This window comes from Juglans regia, chromosome 2, assembly GCF_001411555.2.
Source record: "Juglans regia cultivar Chandler chromosome 2, Walnut 2.0, whole genome shotgun sequence".
Taxonomy (NCBI): Eukaryota; Viridiplantae; Streptophyta; class Magnoliopsida; order Fagales; family Juglandaceae; genus Juglans; species Juglans regia.
In genome coordinates, this window is record NC_049902.1 from 32,374,843 (window position 1) to 32,397,312 (window position 22,470).

A 22,470-nucleotide genomic window follows, 5' to 3' on the forward strand; every position below is an offset into this window, starting at 1 on the left:
ATACAAAATATTAAAAATACTAATCAAGATGAGATTGAGAATTTGTGATTGAGCAATTGGAATTTGAGATGAAGATGAGGCAGATGAGCATAGATCGGTTATTAGGATTTGGCATATGTATATTGAGAATGTAAAAACAATAAAACATACATGCAAAATAATTAGATACTAAAATATGATATAAAATCTTTTAGAGTCTCGGAAATGTTTGATGTTTCCCACATTTTAGGGTGAATTGAAACCATAAATTAATTTAGTGGTTTCAATCAAACCCCTAAATTATTTTAGGGTATTTCGAAAAAAATGAAAAAAATAAACCACGGAGTCATCAGTCACGGACAAATTCACACACGACTACACAGTACACTTGTTCATCAATCATTCAAACCACATGTATAATCAAGTCTCCACAGCACACAATTCACAAAATCCCATCCTCCATCTCCGATTAAACCACATCCTTCCTCCAATCTTCATTCCATAAAATAAATATCACAAAAAATTTAAGTAGATTTAGGGTTTCTTACCTTTAGCGACGAAAATGAAGACAGAGTCACGGAAGGCTACGGCGACGGTTATGGTGACGGCGACGGAGATGCAGATTGCAGAACATAAGAGAGAGTGTGTGTGTGAGTGAGAGAGTGAGAAATTCTAGGTAGGGTAATCATGCGTGGGGATTTAAACAAAAAATGAAACAATGCCATTTTTTCATTGACGAAACGAGATCGTTTTGTTATTTGTATATTTAAAGAAAAAATCTAGGCATTAAATGATGTCGTTTCATGCCTGAGTTATTTTTTTTTTATATATATACTTATATATATATAATTATATATATATATATGGGGCGGGGCAGGGGTCGCCCCTATCCCGCCCTCGCCCCCGCCTTGGGGGTCAGATGCCAGCGAGACCACCTGTCCCCCGCATCTGACGAACAGGAGGCTCTACCCCATTAAACGAGGGCGGGGCCCCGCTGCCCACCCCTAGGGCAAGTCTCCATTGGCTCTTTTTGCTGCCCTAGTTTACATAAGATGGTGGAGGAGCTATCTATGACTAAGGGGGTGTTGCTTACGTGGGCTGCGGTTGTTGGACTTCACTGTTCACGACAGTGGGAGTCGTGTGGGACTGCTCTGTTTTGAGGAGTAAGAACAGGGGCCTAACCGAGTGGTTTACGGTGGTCTATAGGTGGTGCTTGAAGAGGAGGGAGGTGCAGTGGAGTGGGTATTCACATCCTTGGGGAGTAGTTGGCGTGACGGTTAAACGGAGATTCTTTTTGCGTGCGAAGTCAAGGGAAGGAATGGAGACAAACTCGTGGGACAGGGGATGGCGAACTAGATGGGGATGTGTTTAAAATAAATTAAATGAAGTGTTTAACGGGAAGAAAAGGAGACCAAGTCAATGGGCTTGGAAGGAAACAACATGGGATTAAAAAAATTAAAAGATGTGTAACATGTAGCGGCCACGTCAAATGGGAAAAGAAAACGGGATAAATGAGCGGGATGAGTAGCATTATCCATAAAATAACTCTATTTTCTTTTTGGATAGCGACACAACTGTTAAGATTGTTAAGATGTAACTTGGTTTGAAAATAATGCCGAAGTGAAGGTGACGTGCATGGCTATAATTGAACCAAGTCGAGCCGGTCTTTGGCTTGTCGAGCTCGACTCGACTCAAAATATTCGAGCTCAATATTTCTTTTATTCTTTGTTCAAGCTCGACTCGATAAACTAAACTCTCAACTCGGACTCGAGCTCAAGCTTGTCCCACAAATGAGTTTGAGTCGAGCCGAGCTCGAGCTCAAATTGTTTATTTTTTAATAAAATTTAATAATTACTAAATTAAATAAATAAAAATATAATATTAAATTTATAGTATTATGCAACTAACAAGTAGAACCTTTATTGAATTATAAAATTTTAAAAAATTTATAAATAATTAATATCTAACTAGTTGATATTTATCCAAAATAACAATATATTATATGCCTACATATATTATTAATGAGTTAATCTTCTAACCGGTCAACTATTTATCTTTAAATAACAGCCCTCCAATGATTGAGTGCCACGTAGGCATCTCACTAATTATAGGATGTGCAACCACTGCAAGAGATCATGCACGGTGACCATCCTTCATCCTTTCTCCATTCCGTGGCACAGAACTCACACGATGATAGCTTGGTGATGACCCTCTCTGACGCCCTCTCCGCCCCCTCTCTTCATCGTTGCTTCCATTGCGGCTAGCCCCCTCTCCTGATTCTAGCACGGAAACACCCCTCTCCGCCCTTTACCATCCAGAGTCCAGAACATCTCCTCTGTAGGTCTGAAGATCTTTGTTTTCAATTTCAATCTCTTTATTGGGGGTACCTTTGCTTATTTGGTAGATTTTGTGATATGAAGATCTTCGTTTCCATATCTGCGTGATTCGTTTCTTTCTTTTTTTTTTTCTTAGATCTAAATATTTCTTGACCAATATTTAATTTCTAGAGAAATTAATAAAATCTCAGACCGAGTTTGCGGAGTAGGGCAGGTTTTCATCTGCATTCGTTTGGGGCTTTTCACTTGAAATTAAAGTGAGACCGAGAATAACCAGATTAGGAAACTTGATTTGCACTGTCGTCCACGTATGTACGTAACTCTATAAAATAGCAAGAGTGTGTTGAAGTCTTTGCTGCAAACTAGGGAAAAGAAAAATGCTCCACTTCTACGTAGGTCTTTGTGATAATTCTGGTCCTGAGAGAGACGGATAGAGATGGAATACTACTATTACCTTCCGGCATGTTTGACTTGGAAAAATAAAGAGTTAATCTTCCGATTTCGTATACTACAACTTCGATGTGTATACTAGAGTTTCGACAAAGAACGAGAAACCCACGAAGACTTTGTATACTGGAACTTCGACTCCTGCGGCTTGGACGATAGTAGGGCTGAAGGCTTGGACGATGTTTGTTTCAAGACTCTTGATCGGGTGTGATGATCTTAGGATAATTTGTGTATAATTTCTGACGTGACAACCTTTCATTTGAGGGTTGTTAAACACTCCTTAATAGACTGACCGCTCCTAAGCGGCTTTCATTATTAATACATACACTTAATATGATAGCATATATCTATTTCATATATAGTTCACATAAACTAGTATATAAAATTATTAAATTTTATCGATTAATTATTATACAAATTATAAAATATACCTATAAAGTATATTCATTATATAGACATAAGTAATTAGATTACATATTATATATTTAATTATAAAAGTTGTATGCTTATATTATTAGCTAATACATATATATGTGTGTGTGTATACACATAGATGCATTTATATATTTGTCAATATATGAATAAATCTTAATCGAGTTTAGCTAACGAGTCAGCTCGAGTATAAACGAGAGGGTCTTAACGAGTTTTAACTGAGTCAAGTCAAGTTTTATCAGGTATGTCTCATTTACAAATCGAGCGAGCATCTATTTTTACAAACGAGCTTTTTTTTTACGAGTCGAGCTTGATTCGAGTTTAACTGAGTAAGTACCGAGTAGACTATCGAATAGATTGATTCGTTTACAATCTTAATAACGTGGTGGCTAGCCGATGTTGATGAACCGGCTAACGAAAAGTATTGACGAATGGACCGGACTTATTGAAGACGTCCAATGTGAACTTGGTCCCTTTCGAGTATGAACCCGTCTTCCTCACGAAAGTACGCTCGCCTTGTTATTTTATCATTGGTTGATGCGACATTTTGAACAACTTCTTATAACTATTATTTTTTAAATATAAAATGAAATAATATAATTCATTTGAATTATAAAACTACGAATGAAAGACAACATTTATCATTTAGATGTTATTTGGACAGTGAGATGAAAGTTAAATAAATTATTATTATAATATTATTTTTTAATATTATTATTATTTTGAGATTTAAAAAATTTAAATTATTTATTATATTTTATGTGAGAATTCAAAAAAATTGTAATAATGAGATGAAATACTTTCATTATCCAAACATGGTTAATTGAAGCAAGGATGCGTTTGGTTGCAAATTCAGCTTAGCTCAGCTAAATTCAGTCTAATTTTAAGCTGAATCTAATATTCAAACACCCAATCTACAACTAACAAGCATGACAAATGTGTCTTTCAAATGATCGAGACCATAATCTAAATATGAAACTCTCATGCTATAAGCTATACAGACTACAAAGTTTAGACGTATATATAAATTTAGTGAATGAGATTTTATATTGCGAGATTTTTAATATTTATTATAATTTTAAAGAAGTGTCAATCTTAATGTTGTGAAATGATTTTAGAGTACAAATGCAGATATGAATTAGACTTGGTATTGAATCATTACACATGGGTATAGTCTTACCCAGCTATGCCTGTTTAGAAAACCAAAAGGGCAGAGTTGGAAAGGCCATGTGGAGGTAGAGCGTCATTGAAATGATCCCATATGTCATACGACGGCTGAGCCCAAATTAGCCTGGCCTTGCCCAATATAGTTTCTAATATCTCCTTTTCTTTAGCACCTAATAGGGTTTCTTAATTTGAAAATAAAATAAATAAAAAAGCTCTATTTATATGTAAGCAGAGGATACACCCTGTCATGTCTAATACGCGGGATTGAAAAAATTAAAAAATACAAGCCAAAAAAAAAATATATATATATATAAATTTTAACCTTTAACAATGATCATGTATTTATGAGAAATGATATTTACAATCATAAAGTGCGTAAGTATCGTACACTTATTTTAAAAAAAATAAGTAAATATAAGACTTACATAAAAAAAATTAATTTTTTAATAATGGATCTCACTTTTTTTTTTTAAAATGCGCGGCATTTATACGATCCATGACTATATCTAATATTACCCTTTTATTTATTTATGATATAGACTGTACTCTATACTAACTTACTAGTATAAGAAGTATTAAAAACTTCACCTCAAATTGTTTTGTAGATTTCTGGTTTGGATGTCAAGACACTGCCATCTCATCTCATTTTAATAATTAAACACTATAAATATAAACACTTTCAATTCAATTATGCTTCTCCAATGAGAATGCTCAAATTTATTCGGGAGTTGATCCGCTGCTTTGCAAATAATCGGGTGGTCCAACACCAGAACTTGTCAGGCTTCGTGATGAATATATGCAGTCTGTCTTATTGTCATCCATTTCTATATCTTTTTCTAGTTTCCTTCGCTGCTTAAAAAGAAACATACATGCCTTAAACCATGCTCATTCACGATTCATGAGATTTCTCTCGTACAAACTCAGCCTTATATATCCTGTCAAATTGGTGTCCCACACTCCCACCTGTTCATGAGTGTCCTTCATTTAGAAATGGACTTCAAATTCCTCTCTGTGGTACTCTTTAAGAATACTTTCTAATTATCATAATCATTCATTGTATTTGTATTTTGTACTCGTTTGCAAATCAAATGTAGTGCTGGTTACAAAGAGTTATATACAGGTCAGTCTCTAGTTTTTTTAGCCAGAATCTCAGCAAATAATACACATAGGCTACTAGACCTTTAAAAAACCACCTGGAATTTGGGTTTTTTGGGATTGCAATTCTCAGCTGAATGTAAAGCTGGCCTGCTGTACTGTTACACATACATGGCTTCCATTATTTAGTAATGAGAACAAGGCTCGTGTAAAACGATGGATAAAATTCAGAGGATCCAAGAAGACGATAATAATTGCAGAGAGAAGCATTCTGGTTCATATGGACCCTATACATTTCACTTCGTTTTCTGCTTTCTCCGTTGGTATCATCATATCCATGTACTTAGGTTAGGACCCATCAAAAGTAATATCGTCAATTTGTATGGAATCAGAAATTAGAATCCAATCCCCAGGACTAGATAAGGGAAAGAAATCCCATGTGCCCACGAATGTAAATGGTGAAGAATTTAATAGACCAAACAAAGGAAAAAACAAAGAAAACCATCGTCTACTTTGACCCAGAAAATAAAAAAATACGACAACCTCTCGACACAGAAAGGTATCCATAAAAAAGGGAGCTTGAACAGTACCATCCCAATTATATAACAATTAACAACAAAACTGCGCATAAAAGTATTACAAACGAATCAAAATATTTCAGTTCTAAATCATATAATTATTAAACCCTCGCTATGGTGGATAAGTAAACCTTTGCCTTGACCATCACTGATTGTTGATGTTGTTGCTGTTGCAGTACCTGCATAGCACCTTGCATTTAACCACGCTGCCGTAGACATAGAACCCAGGTGCAACCATGATCCGGACCACAGACGGCATCAATGTCCTCATCTTATCTCCACCCATGTCCTCCATGTAAACTCCATCAAACCCCGCTCCTTTATCCACCCTGAATATAGGCAAGCTCGGGTGCACCGAGGTGGCCAAAAGGTGCACCAACCACACACTTTTTGAAGCAACAAAGAATGCCTGCAACAGTGGCTCAGGCCATGCCCTGTTCCACCCCAATATTGCGACAATTTCACTCATTTTCGTGTCACAAAACCTGCTGAAATCTTCACTGAAATGCCTTGTCCCCTTATTCAAGACCTCCTCCCATGTCAACTCCCGAAGCAAGGTGAAGGACTCAAAATTAGCCTCGCACCGATCAATCGGGTTCAATATTTGATTCGAGGCGTTCTTTTGAAACCCAACAGATTCGAAGTCCTCATAGAAAGCTTGGTTCAGCAAAGCCTCAAGGTAGAAAATCCAGCTTCTTGGGTTCTTCGAGAGTGAAACCTTTATATCATAAGGTTGTAGAAGTACCGAAATTCTTTCATATACTTTGTTTCCCATTTGCCTGAGTTGCATAGTGAGCGCGCGGCACAAGAGCCGGACCGAAGACCGAGCCTCCGAAACCGAAACCAGAAAATGCTCAATCGCTTTGTCATTAACGCTCAGGGAGCCGTGATGGTTCACCAGCCGATTAATGTGGCTCTTTCCTATTTGATAGCGCGAGTTGGTGCTGCACTCTTCGAGGCCAGACTTCAAGTTATGGCAATAAATCTCGAGCTTGTTGAGCTTCTTCTCTAGCTCAGCCATGGAGTACTTAAGCCTTGAAGCTTCAAGAAGAGCCTCGTCTCTCTTTCTTGTAGCCTGAATCAGCTTGTGCGAGAGCTCTGCCACCGCAATCTTCCACTGCTCCTCTCTGGCCGTCGTTAACGCCTCCGTTGACCTCGGGCTTCTCCTCGTTAGCGACGAAAAGATGGCCTTGAATATGCCATTGGGACTCGCAATCGACGAAGACTGATTGTTGAGACCATTGTTGTCCAGCGGAACCACCGAGATCTTCTCGCGCGCATGTGGGCGGCACTTGTTACACAAGACCGAACCGTCCTCTTCGGTCTCCGTTGTATCAGACTCCGAGTTCTTCTTGGCGTTGGGTTTGGAACTTTTGTAAGTTTCATGGAGCGGCGTCGGGCGGTGTTTTGGAGTAACTCCCTTCTCCGTAGAACCAGCGGCCGGTCTCCCTCTGTTCTGGATTATTTGCTCCTCGCTATATCCATCTTCATCATGTTCTTCTCTTTCACATTCTTGAATCTACAACAAATTAACAACTCTATCAAGAAAACAACTACATAGAACATAACCATATACAGATAATCATATTCTTTTCATTTCTTTCTCGAGAAACAAACGATATGTACGTTGGCTACGTCTATGTACTTACAGGGGTGAAGTGAGTGGGTTGGTGGGGAGGAGGAAGAGGAGGAGATTTGGAGGAAGAAGAAGGCAAAGATGTAGAAGAAGGAGCCATGTGTGCTACTGCATATTTTTTCCTGTTGCCTTCTCCTCGTTTTGGCACATCTAAAGTACTACGTCAGTTTTTGAATTTTATCCTGAGCAAGCTTTGTATCCGCCTTCCGGTTTCTGTCTCTTCTCGTTTTCTTTACATTTTCTGAGATTGCATTTTCGTCGTCTTTTAATCATGATTGAGGATCAAGTATAGAAGTAAGGTTTAGCACGCGTTTGGAACCAGACGATGGAAAGGTACATCCCCAGGATAATGTCCAGTCCAGGTGATCCATCGAACCATGATTGACCACGTCAGTATCATCATGAATCTACGCATCATATTGTGGGCAACTTGCATTGCTAGGGATGCACATTCTTATCTAATCTGCTTTGATTCAAAAATACGTAAACATTGTCAAGTAGATGGATATAAATGAACTTCCTAAAATGTTCTGAAGGTAGTAAAAAGTTCGTGAATGTCGCATAATTTAGCTAAAATCTGAACAGAGAAATTAATTAGCTGCTGACACTGACTGGTTTAGTGTAGACACGAAAAGATGCTTGATTACTTTGTCCCTCCCCCGCCGGCCCCCCCCTTTTTTAAGCCTCCCGGCATTAACTTCATGGATTCCCATTATGGTAAATCTCGCTCAAACAATTTTTCTTCAAAATACATTTATTGTGTATTTGCGTAGCTAATCAAAGGGCAGAGACTTTAATGTGCGCACGCCGCCCCCACCTCCCGCCGCCCCCTGCTTACGCCAAAATGGCCATAACGTAAAGTCTAGGGAGGTCAAAGCAATCCAAGAGTATTAGTAGTGGATTGAATATAATTCGATTAAAATTTAATAACAAATTTATTTTTATAAATTTAATTAATCATTTTTTAACAATAATAAATAATACACTCTTCAAATTTATTATTATTTTATAAAAATATTGATATTGATATTTTTATTTTTTTATCTATAATTGTGATTTAAATATTTATTCGTTATTAAAAAAATACTCATTGTTCTATTAAAATATTAATTTTGATATTTTTATTTTTATTTATTTATAATTGTAATTTAAATATTTATTTGTTATTAAAAAAATACACATTAATTTTTTAACATTTATATTATTCCTAACATATATAATTTTCTAATGATTTTTTTTACAACGATCATATTTTTTTAACTGATATATTTTTTCAATTATCATATTTTTCTAATAGTCATATATTCCTAAGGGATATATTTTTTCTACTGTATTTTTGTATCGGAAGAATAGTAGTCAGCTGGAAGAGAATTGTTTCTGGTGAAAATTTTGACTAGTAAATAAATATTGGGCTAAAATTACTGTTCATTTATTGAATCCATTATTGTAGATTTTTGTGCAATCTAAGTAAATTTTGATCAAAATTTATTAAGTTGAGTTCACTATTAGTGCTTTAAATGTTTTAAGAATAATCTCATATTGATTGTGGATAAGATCTTATGTATGTTTATAAGTAATGAACAATCATTTTTTTATAAAATTAGTTTTATGAGATGAATTAGACTTATAAATTTGTTCATAATATCAGAGTCTGCCATAAGACAAATGGGAGACCACATTACTTACCTTGTGATAAGGATCAGGAAAAATACTAATTTGCACATAGGAATGATATTGAGGAATACTCTCACATTCCCTATGAACAAGGTCTTGGGACATGTTTATAAAGAATGAATAATTATCTCTTGTAGAATCGATTTTATGAAATAAGTTAGACTTATGAATTTATTCACTAAGGTTGCGTTTGTATGTTGAGCTGAGTTAAACTGAGTTGAGTTCTTTATGAATAATAGTGAGTTGAGATGGTGAAGTGAGTTTTGTATGATCCACCTAAAATGAGTTTAGGTTTTATTTGGTACATAACCTCATCTCAACTCATCATTACAACTTTTTCAAATCCTAACACAAAAAATAATAAATAATTTAATTTTTTCAAATTTTAAAATAATAATAATATTAAAAAATAATATTCTAACAATATTTTATCATCTCAACTCAACTAAACTCAACTTAACTCAGTTCAACATCCAAATGCAGCCATTGATGTTAATATGAGTTTAGATATATTTATGAAAAGTTAAAAAAAGTTGTGGGTCTCATATATAAAAAAATGTTGAATTGAATAATATTATAAATTTTACATGTAAAAAGATTTTTAAATTAAAATAAATTTATTAATTTAAGAATTAAATATTTAAATATTAAATTTAATTTAAAATTAAACTGAATTGAATTGTCAATTCAATCTATTGACCAAACGGACCTAAATCATATCAAAGTTAGTGAATTTCAATCTTTCTTCTCTTCTCGCGGGACTTTCAACTACAATGTCCATTCTCCAATGGCAATATTGTTTACCTTCTTCCCACATCACAAAGTTCAGAGCAAAGTGTAGTAGTTCTCAAAGTTTGATTGGAGCAACAAAAATAAAGACTGTCAGAGTCGTTCAATTAAGAAGGGAAGTTGTCACATTTATTGCAACCTTTAAGTCCCGCCACCAAATTGCAAAGCCTCCAACAACTCGCATTTATAATTCCCACAGACTTGTCACACGTACTGTGTATCACAAGCCACCATGCAACTCCATGGCCAGAGATACAGATAGAGATAGAGAGAGACAGAAAACCAGAGTGGTAGGCATGTGAAGTTAATAAATAAGACAATGAGGGCCAAAGATCGAGTCATCTTCAGGTGGTCCACTCCAATGGGACTCCCACACCTTGCTGATTCGTGCCAGCACAGGACTTATCCCCGCTGACTTGTGACTCCATTTTATCTTTCCAGCAGGATCACGTGCACCAGTTCCCCCCACCTCCCCTCTTCTTGTCTGGATTTCTTCTCCCTCCCTAATCCTTGTGTTCTGATCTTAATACCCCTTTGGTAAAAATATTTTATTTTATTATTATAATTTTTTTAAAATTTTAAAATAATAATAATATTATTATAATATTTTACTTAATTTTCAACTTTCATTTATTACTCATTTTATCCTCTTACCACTTATTTATTTAACAATATTTTATTCTCTTACCATTTATTTACTACTCTTTTATTATTATTATTATTTTTTATTTAATAATTAAAAAAGTGACTATTAATAAAATTCTATATATTTTTAATTTTTTTTTAATGATTAGTATGTTCAAAAAATACTTAAATAAAATAATAAAAAAATAAAAATTTCAAATATATTATAGAATAGTCAAATGATGGTAGAAGGATAATAAACCTATCATTATTTTACATCTTATCTTATCTTATCTTACTACTTACACTGCATTTAATTTGGATAGTAAGAAGTATTGAGAAGAGTTGTAAATAGTAGTGAAAAAATTATAATAAAATATTAAATAGTAGTTAAAAATAATAAATAATAATAAAAAAAAAAGTAAAAATAGTAATAAAATATTCTGATATATATTCTCGGCACTCGATGTATTGATACAAAATCTGTTTCTAGGGTGTGAATGCATAATTTCAAATTCAGGGTACAGCACGGTCCAGGACCATTGCGCTACCCAGAAGTCTTGGCGTAAACTTTGAATTCCAACTTGATTGTTGTGGTCCTTGTGGATGATGATGGAATCTAAAGGGAAAAATTCAAAAATCTATGAAAGGTGGAAAGTTATACTCGTATTTGGAAGTATCAGGGCTAGTTTCGGGAGCCGAATATTTTAAAAGATTGAGAATATTTTATTATTATTTTTAATTTATATTCAATATTCTATCATTACTTTTTTTATTATTACTTACAAAATATTTAAAATCACTACATTACCTCTTTAAAATTTTTATATAAAATAAAATAAATAATTTAATTTTTTTAAATTTTAAAATAAAAATAATATTAAAAAATATATTTTAATAATATTTTATTTTATTTTTTATTTTTTACCTTAACTCATCTCATTCCGTTCCATTTCAAAAAACAATAGTGTAAGAAACCGGTTCAGAAAAGAAACAAAAGGATTTCTTGAACAAATTTGAATAAAAAAAGCGTTGGGTGTGTCGAGAAAGTTAAAAAAAAAAAAAAAAATTGTGAAATAAGGTTCAAGAGTTTAAATTATAAAGACAAATGTACGAATTTACCAAAAAATAAAATCCCAACAAAACATACCAACTTAAGAAGTCAACTCGCAACAAGATATTCATGTCATATCGATAAAACAGTCCCACGAGCTATTTGTTTGCGTATCATTTTGACTGTTTAATAGACTAGACGACGCATAATATAATATCTTGTATGGTCCTAATTTAATATGCGAAAAGAGACGCATGTCCCATGTTATAATTTAATTTATATTTATAATTTTAAAGTTTAAATTTTACAAATTAAATTATGACATATAAATAATGTGTAATGTAGAGACATGTTCGAATTGAAAATAAAAATTTCTCAATTCATCTCATCTAATTATTATAATTTTTTAAATTTTTATATAAAATATAATAAATAATTTAATTTTTTTAAATATAAAAATAATAATATTATTAAAAAAATAATATTTTAATAATATTTTATTTAACTTTCATGATAATTTTTTTAAATATAAAAATAATTTTTTTAAATATAAAAATAACAATCAAAACCATTTAACGCGTGATTTGTACGTGTACTATAACATTTTGTCCGCAACCTAGCCACGTTTTCTGGCATGTAAACACCGCTACCTATTGTCAGTTCTTAGCGCCTCCGTTCTTCTCTTTCCAAGATACTTTTCACTTTTCATGGGCTTTCTCATCTTCTTCGGCCTGACCTCTTAATCAAGAATCTTGCGCAATGTCTCTTTCGCCACTACAATGAGGATCCAAATTACGGTATCCTTATTGGGTCAACCAGTGTCCCGTAGCCTAAATGTTTTATCGGACTCTCAGTATTAAGCCCATTTCATTCGTTAGAAGTTAGAACCCAGGACAGGGGCTGGGTCCGATGTCACTACTGGCGACATCATATGGGGTTTGGGTAAATAATGTTTGGATCTATGTCAAAAGTCCGAGCTCCCAGATCGATTTTCAACTCCGACCGAACGACGTACAAACGATCTCCATATTCACGATTATACTCTCAATCCCTCTCTGCTGTCCCCCACTATGCAAAGGTCGGGAGCAGCAATGGCTTGGAACGTGTTCAAGTTCTGTACGGCCCTGCGTGGTCTCGGCTCCATCATGATCCTCCTGGTCCTCGCCATAGTCGGGGTCTCCTATTACACTATTGTCATAGCCATTTACGGCCCAGCTCTCCTCCACACCGGCCTTCCCGATTCTCTCGCTTTTCTCGCCGTCTTGCTCTTGTTTCATTTCCTGGTATTTTCCGTCTCAGTACTTCTTTAATTGGTTCTTAATTTAACTATTAAATTTATTGGTTGATGAGAAATTGAAGAAAAGGAAAGAAAATCCTAGGCCCGAGTACAGTTAATGGAGACAAAAGTGGGAAAAGTTGAAAATTGAATCTCATTACCTATATGGTTCCTCTCCTCAGCAACAATCTTAGTTTCGAATTTGCAAATACGCACCTTTTTTTTCACTTTTGTAACATTTTTTAGTTCTATTATGCTTAAAGGTACTTTTTTCCCATCCATTTCAGACAGGAAATTAGAATAGTGAATACTGATTACGGTGCAAAATACTATATTTTACGAAGTTTCTCTGAGTCAATTTTGTTCTGTAGTTGGGGATGCTATTATGGAGCTACTTTTCTGTTGTTCTAACGAATCCGGGCAGTGTTCCTCCGAATTGGAGGCCAGTAATGGATGAGGAGAAAGGAGACATGGATCCATTGATGTCATCAGAATATGAGGGCCCAGGTTTAGGCTCAAACCGGTCAACTATGGACCCAGCCAATCCAAGAATACGGTTTTGTCGAAAGTGCAACCAAGTTAAACCACCTCGTTGCCACCACTGTTCTGTTTGTGAGTTCTTTGCATGAAATCCCGCTTTCAAAACCTTTTTGTTTCTTGATAAGTTGCTTTGAAAACTTCTTCTTCAAATTATGAAAATTAAAGAGGATTAATTCATGCATTTGTTATAGGTGCGAGGTGTGTACTGAAAATGGACCATCATTGTGTTTGGGTCGTGAATTGTGTTGGGGCGTTGAACTACAAGTACTTCTTTCTTTTCTTGGTATGCTGATTTCATTTCATCAACTTACAAGTCTCTTTGCATTAGCACACTCACTTTGCTTGATATCGTACTCATGCACTAGCTCATGTGGATTTTTGCCTTTGTCAAATAAGGGCAATAGAATCAAGACGGATGATTTTCTATTGGATTTTTGTTTCTTTATTTATTTGTTTGTGTCATCATTTTTATGATGCAGTTACAGTCAATATCGTATGTATCCTATCTAGAAGTTCATGGTCTTGTAATGGTGTGCAGAAGAAATAAAGGATTTAAGAACAAGTAGAAATTGAGTGCAGATTAGGTTTTCTTTATAATGTGTTGTGCTTTACTGATATAATGCTTCAGCAGCCACTGGCCCAGCAAGTAAAGTATATGCTAATCTTAATACATATTGGCATTTGGCCTGTTTGCACTTACAAAGGCCTCATGTTGTCTTCGCTTCTTGCCCAGGATAGAGTCGTTAAAGTATAGTGTGTGAGACAATGAGAAATGTGGGAAAAGAATTTTCAGTGTATGAGGTTTCTCAAAAGGATGCTTGCTAATATCTAGCATCAATCTAAAGCATTGCCTCTAAACAGTTTTCTGTTGCTTGTTTGTTTGTTTTGATGCTAACAGCAGTAGCTTGGTATTAGATCTTCAATCTGGGAAATTATATAGAATGTGCTAATGTTTTATTCTGTTATTGACTGTATTGGTTAATTTTGTTGATTGTATGCCTTCCTTTTCGTAGCATAGTTGATTAGCAGGAAGGCTTACTGTCATTGGTTTGCTGCAAGATGTTGCAGAGTAAGGGTTTGCATCAACACTTACCAGCACAAATAAAACAATCTCATCCTTTCAGTTTTGTAAATTACACTAAAGTTTCCATTTGAGACTAGATAAAGTATTACAATTTCCTTCTCTTTCTCTCTCTCTCTCTCTCTCTCTCTCATGTGTAGGCGTGCACACATATGATGTCTTGATTGCCTGAGCTTGTTTATGGTTTGCCAAGGAGACACTACAGGGCACTATTCAATTGTTCTTGTTATTTATGTACTTATGAGACTTTTTGACTTTGTCCTTTTACTTGCAATCCGGTGTGGAGGACATACTATTCACACCGTTGATGTGGCAAGACTTGATTTGCAAGATTCAAATTTATAAATTACTCTTGCAAATCAAGTCATGCCATTTCAACGGTGTGGCCTCTACCCAGCATTATGCATATTTTATTGTGTCTTGTGCTTTTCTGCTAATAGTGTAATTTCAGAGAAGTAAAAAAAGCAATGAGAGTATGACTTAGTGGGGTCTTTTTAACGTTATTGTCCAATTTTGCTGCAGTTTTACACATTTCTTGAGACAATTCTTGTCACTTTATCATTACTGCCGTATTTTGTCAAGTTTTTCACTGATGGTGAGATACCTGGAACGCCAGGCACCCTTGCAGCTACTTTGATCACATTCAGTAAGTTCTTTCAAATATACCATCTTATATTTTAGATTTTCATCTGTACCCTTTAAGTGCTCAATTGCTGTTGTTTTATCCACTCAGTTTTGAACTTATCCTTTGCACTGAGTGTTCTTGGCTTTCTGATTATGCACATATCATTGATTGCTGCAAATACCACCACAATTGAGGTAATTCCTTGTTGTTTGCCATGTAACTAGGAATGAATTTAAACTGATAAATGTCTCACATAATGTTCTTGATCATTCAATTTTCTTGATTTTAGGCATATGAGAAGAAAACAACTCGCGAATGGCGTTATGACCTTGGATGGAAGGAAAACTTTCAGCAGGTTAACTCCTTTGTGTGTTTACTTATAAAAAAAAGGTTACTCCTTTGTGTGTATGGGTGGGTGGGGTCTAGAAACATGGTGGATATGCATGCCATTTCTGCTAATCTGTTTTGCTAGATACATTGCATTGCTTAAGTGAACTTTTTAAACCCAGGATTAGTATGCTACATATGCACCGTAGAGCAGAAAGAAGAGCCTGATTTAGTTGCACTTGATTTTAGACATCTACAATTAAATCTGCATGAAAGCATGACGTCAAAATGTTCAGGCTAAAAACTTTGTTTGCAATACTTGGTATTTCATCATATATATCCTCTACTAATTTCAATTTGCTGCATGTTTGAGCTTATCCATGGTATGACCTGTAAGACATGGTACCTGGAATTTGGTTTTATATTTCCTATTGTTTGTGAACATGTCCTTGCCATCTTTGTTCCCCCAGTTTTATACGCCCTTCTTCTTGTCTGCACTTTTCTTTAGTAATGCACCATCTCAAACCGGTAATTCTTAGTGGTCATAATCCACCACAGGTCTCTCTATACCTGAGGCTATGATAGATCATATTACTACATTGCTAGCTGTAAGTAGAATTAAAGGTGGCAGACTATGGTTAGAACACCTCTGCTTGTCATGACTTCCAATGGTTAATTGGAGACGGTTCATGTTGTATATAACATACAAAGAATCCTTTGTCACGATGCAAGAATCAACTGGTCTTCCTACAACATGTGATGCAGGAATTCACCTTCTTCCATTGGTGTTTCTACACATGACTTGACACCAAAAATAATACCTTTCTTAAAACTGAACTGCCTTGGCAATTGTAACCAATTTCTTCTTTTTAGAAATTCTGAAATTTTTTGTTTGAGTTCCTGAATAATATGACAGATTCTCACTTTGTATGGGAGACTACAGTGTAATGGAAAGTGGAAACCAACATGTACTTGAAGTTTTTATTTTTTGACAAGTAACATGTACTTGAGTCTTGTGTTTGCTTAAAAATAAAAGTTACAGCGTCTGTGCTGTGCATCGGAATCACATTGTTGGCAACATTGTAAATTTCCTTTTTCCATTTCAGGTGCTTGGGAGGGATAAGAAATACTGGTTAATCCCTGCATATTCAGACGAGGATCTGAGACTGATGCCAGCACTTCAGGGTCTTGAATATCCAACAAGGCCTGACTTGGATGTGCTTCGGGGTTTCTAACCATAGATGACCAGGACAGTTGGTTGCAGTTTTTTTCACATGCAGTCTCTGCAACCGGAAGGAAGGGAATATCATTCTTGAGTATGGCCTGGAATTTATGCCTAGAGACAGCAACTACGGAATCATCAAACTGGTATATAAGCTTCAGCCTTGGAGATATATCACCTGGATGTTTTAAAGGAGTGATTGAATCCGCAAACTTGGACGGCCGATGTCGATGATGTCTTGTATTCACACTTAGATTCTACCTGCTGGAAGTTGTGTATATGTCATCTTCACTATATTTGTTATCATTTACACGATAAACGTCGTAAGTTCGAGCATGCACAAGGATTGTTTATCCCATGAATGAAATCTAGTTTTCATCATGATCTGTTGAACATGGATTAGCACTTTGTTCCGAAAGATTTCTGACATCCAGTAAAAAATACATAGGAAAACATCGGCTTATAAGATATCTCACCAGCGGCAATATTTTTCTCTAAGAGAACTGTTTTGTTTTAGCCACAAGTGAATTTATAAAATTAAATCTACATATTATTGTAGCTTGACGTGATATTTAGATTATAATATTATTTTTATTATAAAATAAATTTAATATATTATATAAAATTATCTCAATTTATAAATTTATTTTTATACACATTTTGTACTGTGATAACACTTCTTTTTCTCTATTCTTTAAAGTTCCGTTAGTATATAAAAATGATTTTATTGTATTTTATTTTTTTATTATAATTTTTATAAATTATCATATAAAATATAATAAATAATTTATTTTATTAAATTTTAAAATAATAATAATATTAAAAATAATATTTTATTTAATTTTTAATTTTTATATAAAATTATCCAAATCCGAACTCGGGATCACTTTTCTTGAAAGGGAATGTGTATTTATTTCAACAGACTCTGCTGAGCTTCACACGTGTTATCTCCGTGGATTTGAATCTCAACCCTGAACTGCATCAGATCCGTACATCTTTATCCATCACGCTGTACATGTGATTCCAGTCCCTGACACCCATGAATCACGTGCTACGGAGTTTCAGGCTTTCTTTATTTTTTGAAATTTGAAGGGGGCTGCTGTCAGAGAGACAAAACTTTCATTTTCCAACTCCAAGATAAATTTTGCGATTGTGGAGGTCAATTAATGTTTCGGATTGATTGTCGATTCGCTTAGGAAAAAAATTACATAATTGAGTTTAATTTTTATTTATATAATTGACAAAAATTTATGTACTTCACCTGCATAAAGCCATATGAACTCATATTCTTTCTAAAAGAGTTATGTAAGGGACCACCTTAATTTGTGTGTCTTTTTTTTTTTCTTTTTTTTTTTAATTCTCTTAAATATATTTGATTTTTCTCTTAACTATTCTTTTAAAGAAATTTAGGATCGAGTTTATAACAATAAAATAGAGAAAATTGTTTTTATTTATGGTTATCAAATATTTATAAATTATTTGTCAAATGGGTTGCTAAGTATCATTTTTCCTTTCTAAAAATATAATTTTCTAAAAGAATTTAAACATGCATTAATTATACTTTTATTTACATGATGACCTTTTATTAAATAACTTTTTTAAGTATTTTTGTGCATTAATGCATGATTCTACATCTAGTATTTTTAACATTGCAAGATTTCCTTTTTTCTGAGCCAGATTAGAAAGACAAGTTGATTTAGATCATGGACAGTTTGGGAGGTATTTATTTGTACATATCCATGCCTAGATTTTGCGTACAAGTAGACACAGATCGAAGACATGAAAAGAATGAATTATATACTAATGAAAAGTCAGTTTTGGGGAGGCTGGAACTGGAAGTACTAGAAAGTTTTCTTTAGTTCTTCTGATCATGAACTTCTGTACAGATGATAATTAAATTGAATTTATGTTTATACATGCAACGTAAGATTTAAAGAAGGATTAAAAAAGAAGAAGAAGAGATCAGAACTATAAGTCTATATATATCTTTCAATTTCACCAGAAAACTACTTTCTGATAACATGCTCCTCTCCTGATTGTTGATCCACGTGCCTGATCCATTTTTTCGCACCTGAACCTGAATTCCCCCCACTGGCCGCCGCTGCAACATGTGCAATATCCAGTCCCATCCCCACCGGCAGAAACACAGAGCGCACGAGATGCTGCGATCCGCCATCAAGAACGCTTCGCCATTTGAAGCTTGCTGCTGCTGACTTCGAACTGGCATTCTTGCACACCAAAACAGCACCACGGCTACTCAGCTTTGCCAGCCTCAGTATTCTTGCAAAGTCCTTGCGCCTGCAATCAACCACCATGAAATCTATGCCTACTAGCTCGTCCATCGCTTCCTCCGGCTCTCCGACGATAACTTCCGGTGACATGCCGGCCTCGACCATGCCTTGGGCATACTCCGACCTCGACTGCTCATCGGGGACTATGCAAACGTGTCTTCCGCCCGTGTGACTGCTCGCCACCGCTAGGCCAGTACTTGTTGCCATAACTCCACCTTGAGACCATGTCTCCACGATGAAGTTGGCGTTCCAGCCTGCAGCCATGGCGGAAACAAGCTCTGCCACGCCTGATTCTTGATACAGCTCGCACTGCAAACAAAACCCGACCGTAAATTCATCAGATATATATATATGGAAAACAAAAAGAAAGCAACCCATTAAAGATTCAAAAAAAAAAATGGAAGGATGCATTTGCAACACTAGAAAATGTAATTGGAAAGTTTCAGCTTACAGATTTAACAGTATCGATGTAGGCCTTTGATGCAGTCTCAGGAGACCAAACTAGCTTCATTTTGTGTTGTGCTTGTCCTGATGTCTGTCGTCTTCCTTTCAAGTTAAGTTTTTTGCTTGGTCGTGAAGTTAAAAAACTTGGTTGTGGGGATATGCAGCAGGGGTGGAGTCCATTTTGGCGTTTTATTTGAGACCGAGAGTGTCGTATCACATACAGCGAACAGTGACGTTGTACGTGGACCGTTGACAATGATATTGAATCCGCGCACGTCCAACGTGTAGATGGGGATCACAATGGATTAGAATAACGTCGTTTCTCATATATAACAATGTGCAACAACATGATTAACCAGGTAATTTCCAGTGATGTTACTCTTGTTTTTTCTTTTTTTTTTTTAGTTTAATCGATTCCGACATTAATTTGTTAGTTATACATATATGGACAACATAAAAGCATGCATGCAATTAAATTAATTAAAGATCCTAATTTTGAATTTTATGTTTTTGTACATGTTTCCAATTAGAAAAATCAGAATAGCAAAGTACTGAAAAATATAAAATAAAAGCATCCTATATAGCTATATATATATATATTTTTTGTACTTGATATTGGATAGTACGTACGTACTTATAAGACATGACTACAATTAGTATTGAAATGAATATAGTCCGTGACATCCTTAATTATCAAACACACACATATATATACATACACCATTTAATTGCTACATGTTTTGTTTACTTATTACAAGTACAACGAACGATCATTAATAATCGAGATTATTCTTTATAATTTATAATTTTTATTTTTTGAGAAAGTAAGCCACTTGATCATCATGTGAAGGCGAGATAAAGATGTAACGCGTTTGTACGTATTTTGTAACGTGGAAAGGGACATTGGTGGATTATAGTACCGCTTTGTCAAACATATACACCGAGATCGATCTGTCCCATTTTTTTTTTAATTTGTTTATTTAGGTTTAGTTTGGATACCTAAAAATATCTTACTATAATTAATTATTTCATTATTGTTATTCACCTTTTTTTTATAACTATTTATTATTATTTAATATTTTATAAGTATTTTTTTATTATTATTTATGAAATATTTAAAAATATCTCGTTATCCCAACACAATCTTAAATTTTGTTTTGATAAGAATTAATGGTCTAAACTCTAAAGTCTTTCACCCCCACGTCACATCTTCATCATCTAAATCATCGTAGGAGCGTGGAATATAAACAAGCATAGACTTAAAAAAAAGTCTTCGTCGCTAATGTTCTATCCACAGGAGGAGAAAGAAAAATAGATATCCTCTCTTTTCCAGAACCGTACGTGTGAAAGCCCAAGTTCACATGCGGAGGAGTTTTGTCTTCGGGCCTAAATTGTTTTTTAGAAGCAAAATTATAGAGCACAATAATATAATTAGTATTTTGTTTAAAAAAATCATACATATTAATTCGAATTGCTAAAACACTATCAAACTGTAATATGGAGGAGATTTTTTAATTAGGACTATAAAAATACTCATTTCTCTTCATAAAAAATTTAATAAGAAGAGTGATATAACTTCTTATAAAGTTTATGATGACTTTATTCCTAAATTATGTGGAATTTCAAAATACGTCTCCTCACGTGTGGATCGATATTTTCGGTATTATCATCGTGGATAAGTCGCAAGAGTCCATCATCAGTCATAGATTAATCTATTCTGATATCATATAAAAATATTTATTTCTCTTCATAAAAAGTCTGATAGGAGGAGTGAGATAACTCTTTATAAAGTTTAGGATGAATTTTTTTAAAAATTATATGGGATTTCTCAATAAGGACCAATTTTTTTTTTTAGAGGAAACTTCATAAAATATAAAATAAATAAATAATTGAAGAGATATAAATTAAAATTAAATAACTAAATAAACAATGAAAATAAGGGAGGATTAATTAATTCTGTCGGTGAAAGATAAAGAAAGCCAACCACAAAACAAAATCCACCGAATTACGAAATGCTGTGGGTGATATGTACGTACACCGCCATAGCTCCAATTAAAACATGACCACTGTCAGCATCCATCCATGCACCTAAAGTTGAGCCCAAACCTTATCAAAGGGTTCAAGATAAAGCACGATCATTGGCCTGTGAAATTGTTCACGTCACAGGATTGACCAACTCTATGCAGGATGATGAATTGATGATGCTGATATTGGGTTAGTGGAAACCCACCACGCCATCTCTACATTTAGCAGCATGGCATGGGACATGTAGATCTGCAGCCGGCTCTAATCTGTAATTGCCATATGATATGTATCTGAAATTCTATCTGATCCCGCGTGTAATTCATTGTTTACAATGATGTGAGACCATTAAGGTGGTGTACGTGAAATAATAATGCAAAGTGGTGGTGTTCCTGTCTTATTTCTCATGCCTTGTCGGCATAAAAAAATTTCGATAATTATTCCACGCGTGCAGAATTTAAAAGAATTATAATCCAACCTTGATTTTATTTTTAGGTCCCGTTTGAATATAGAAACAATTTCATCTTATTATTATAATTTTTTTAAAATTTTTACATAAAATATAATAAATAATTAAATTTTTTCAAATCGTAAAATAATAATAATATTAAAAATTAATATTTTGTTCAATTTTTAATTTTTAACTTTCATCTAAAATCATCTCATATTATCTCATTATCTAAACAGAGGCTTAGTATCATTAATCATGAATATAAGGTAATGGGCTTGTGACAACTTAGCCAATTATGGTGTAATAGGAAATTTTCTTCTTTTCTTCAACTTTCTAATTAAGCCTATGATTGGTATGCTCGATTTCTAGATCGTGCAGGT

The 22,470-nt window shown here is 34.4% G+C and overlaps 3 protein-coding genes across 3 annotated transcripts; 1 reads left to right on the plus strand and 2 right to left on the minus strand.

The window, feature by feature from the left end:
* Positions 1-5,912: 5,912 nt before the first annotated feature.
* On the minus strand, positions 5,913-8,211 carry LOC109011105 (IRK-interacting protein). The gene is made up of 2 exons (XM_018992172.2): positions 7,684-8,211; positions 5,913-7,553 (listed from the first exon to the last, which is right to left on the minus strand). Exons 1-2 carry the CDS (start codon positions 7,768-7,770, stop codon positions 6,180-6,182), a joined length of 1,461 nt encoding a protein of 486 aa, XP_018847717.1. The 5' UTR covers positions 7,771-8,211; the 3' UTR covers positions 5,913-6,179.
* A 4,293-nt stretch (positions 8,212-12,504) lies between these two features.
* LOC109011113 (probable protein S-acyltransferase 14) lies at positions 12,505-17,275 on the plus strand. Its single transcript, XM_018992183.2, has 7 exons — positions 12,505-13,094; positions 13,459-13,699; positions 13,819-13,910; positions 15,231-15,354; positions 15,442-15,527; positions 15,623-15,688; positions 16,767-17,275. The coding sequence occupies exons 1-7, from the start codon at positions 12,882-12,884 to the stop codon at positions 16,893-16,895; spliced, it is 951 nt and encodes a 316-aa protein (XP_018847728.1). The 5' UTR covers positions 12,505-12,881; the 3' UTR covers positions 16,896-17,275.
* A 1,446-nt stretch (positions 17,276-18,721) lies between these two features.
* Positions 18,722-19,788, minus strand: LOC109011123. Its single transcript, XM_018992195.2, has 2 exons — positions 19,625-19,788; positions 18,722-19,482 (listed from the first exon to the last, which is right to left on the minus strand). Exons 1-2 carry the CDS (start codon positions 19,682-19,684, stop codon positions 18,889-18,891), a joined length of 654 nt encoding a protein of 217 aa, XP_018847740.1. The 5' UTR covers positions 19,685-19,788; the 3' UTR covers positions 18,722-18,888.
* Between the last annotated feature and the right edge of the window lie 2,682 nt (positions 19,789-22,470).

Bases quoted from the DNA above. Each gene is read 5' to 3' on its own strand.
- LOC109011105 (XM_018992172.2), bottom strand. From the start codon at position 7,770: ATGGCTCCTTCTTCTACATCTTTGCCTTCTTCTTCCTCCAAATCTCCT. The intron at 7,554-7,683 runs GTAAGTACATAG...AATTTGTTGTAG, and splicing joins AACCCACTCACTTCACCCCT to ATTCAAGAATGTGAAAGAGA.
- LOC109011113 (XM_018992183.2), top strand. From the start codon at position 12,882: ATGCAAAGGTCGGGAGCAGCAATGGCTTGGAACGTGTTCAAGTTCTGT. The intron at 13,095-13,458 runs GTATTTTCCGTC...TTTGTTCTGTAG, and splicing joins TGCTCTTGTTTCATTTCCTG to TTGGGGATGCTATTATGGAG. The intron at 13,911-15,230 runs GTATGCTGATTT...ATTTTGCTGCAG, and splicing joins AGTACTTCTTTCTTTTCTTG to TTTTACACATTTCTTGAGAC.
- LOC109011123 (XM_018992195.2), bottom strand. From the start codon at position 19,684: ATGAAGCTAGTTTGGTCTCCTGAGACTGCATCAAAGGCCTACATCGAT. The intron at 19,483-19,624 runs GTAAGCTGAAAC...TTTTGTTTGCAG, and splicing joins ACATCGATACTGTTAAATCT to TGCGAGCTGTATCAAGAATC.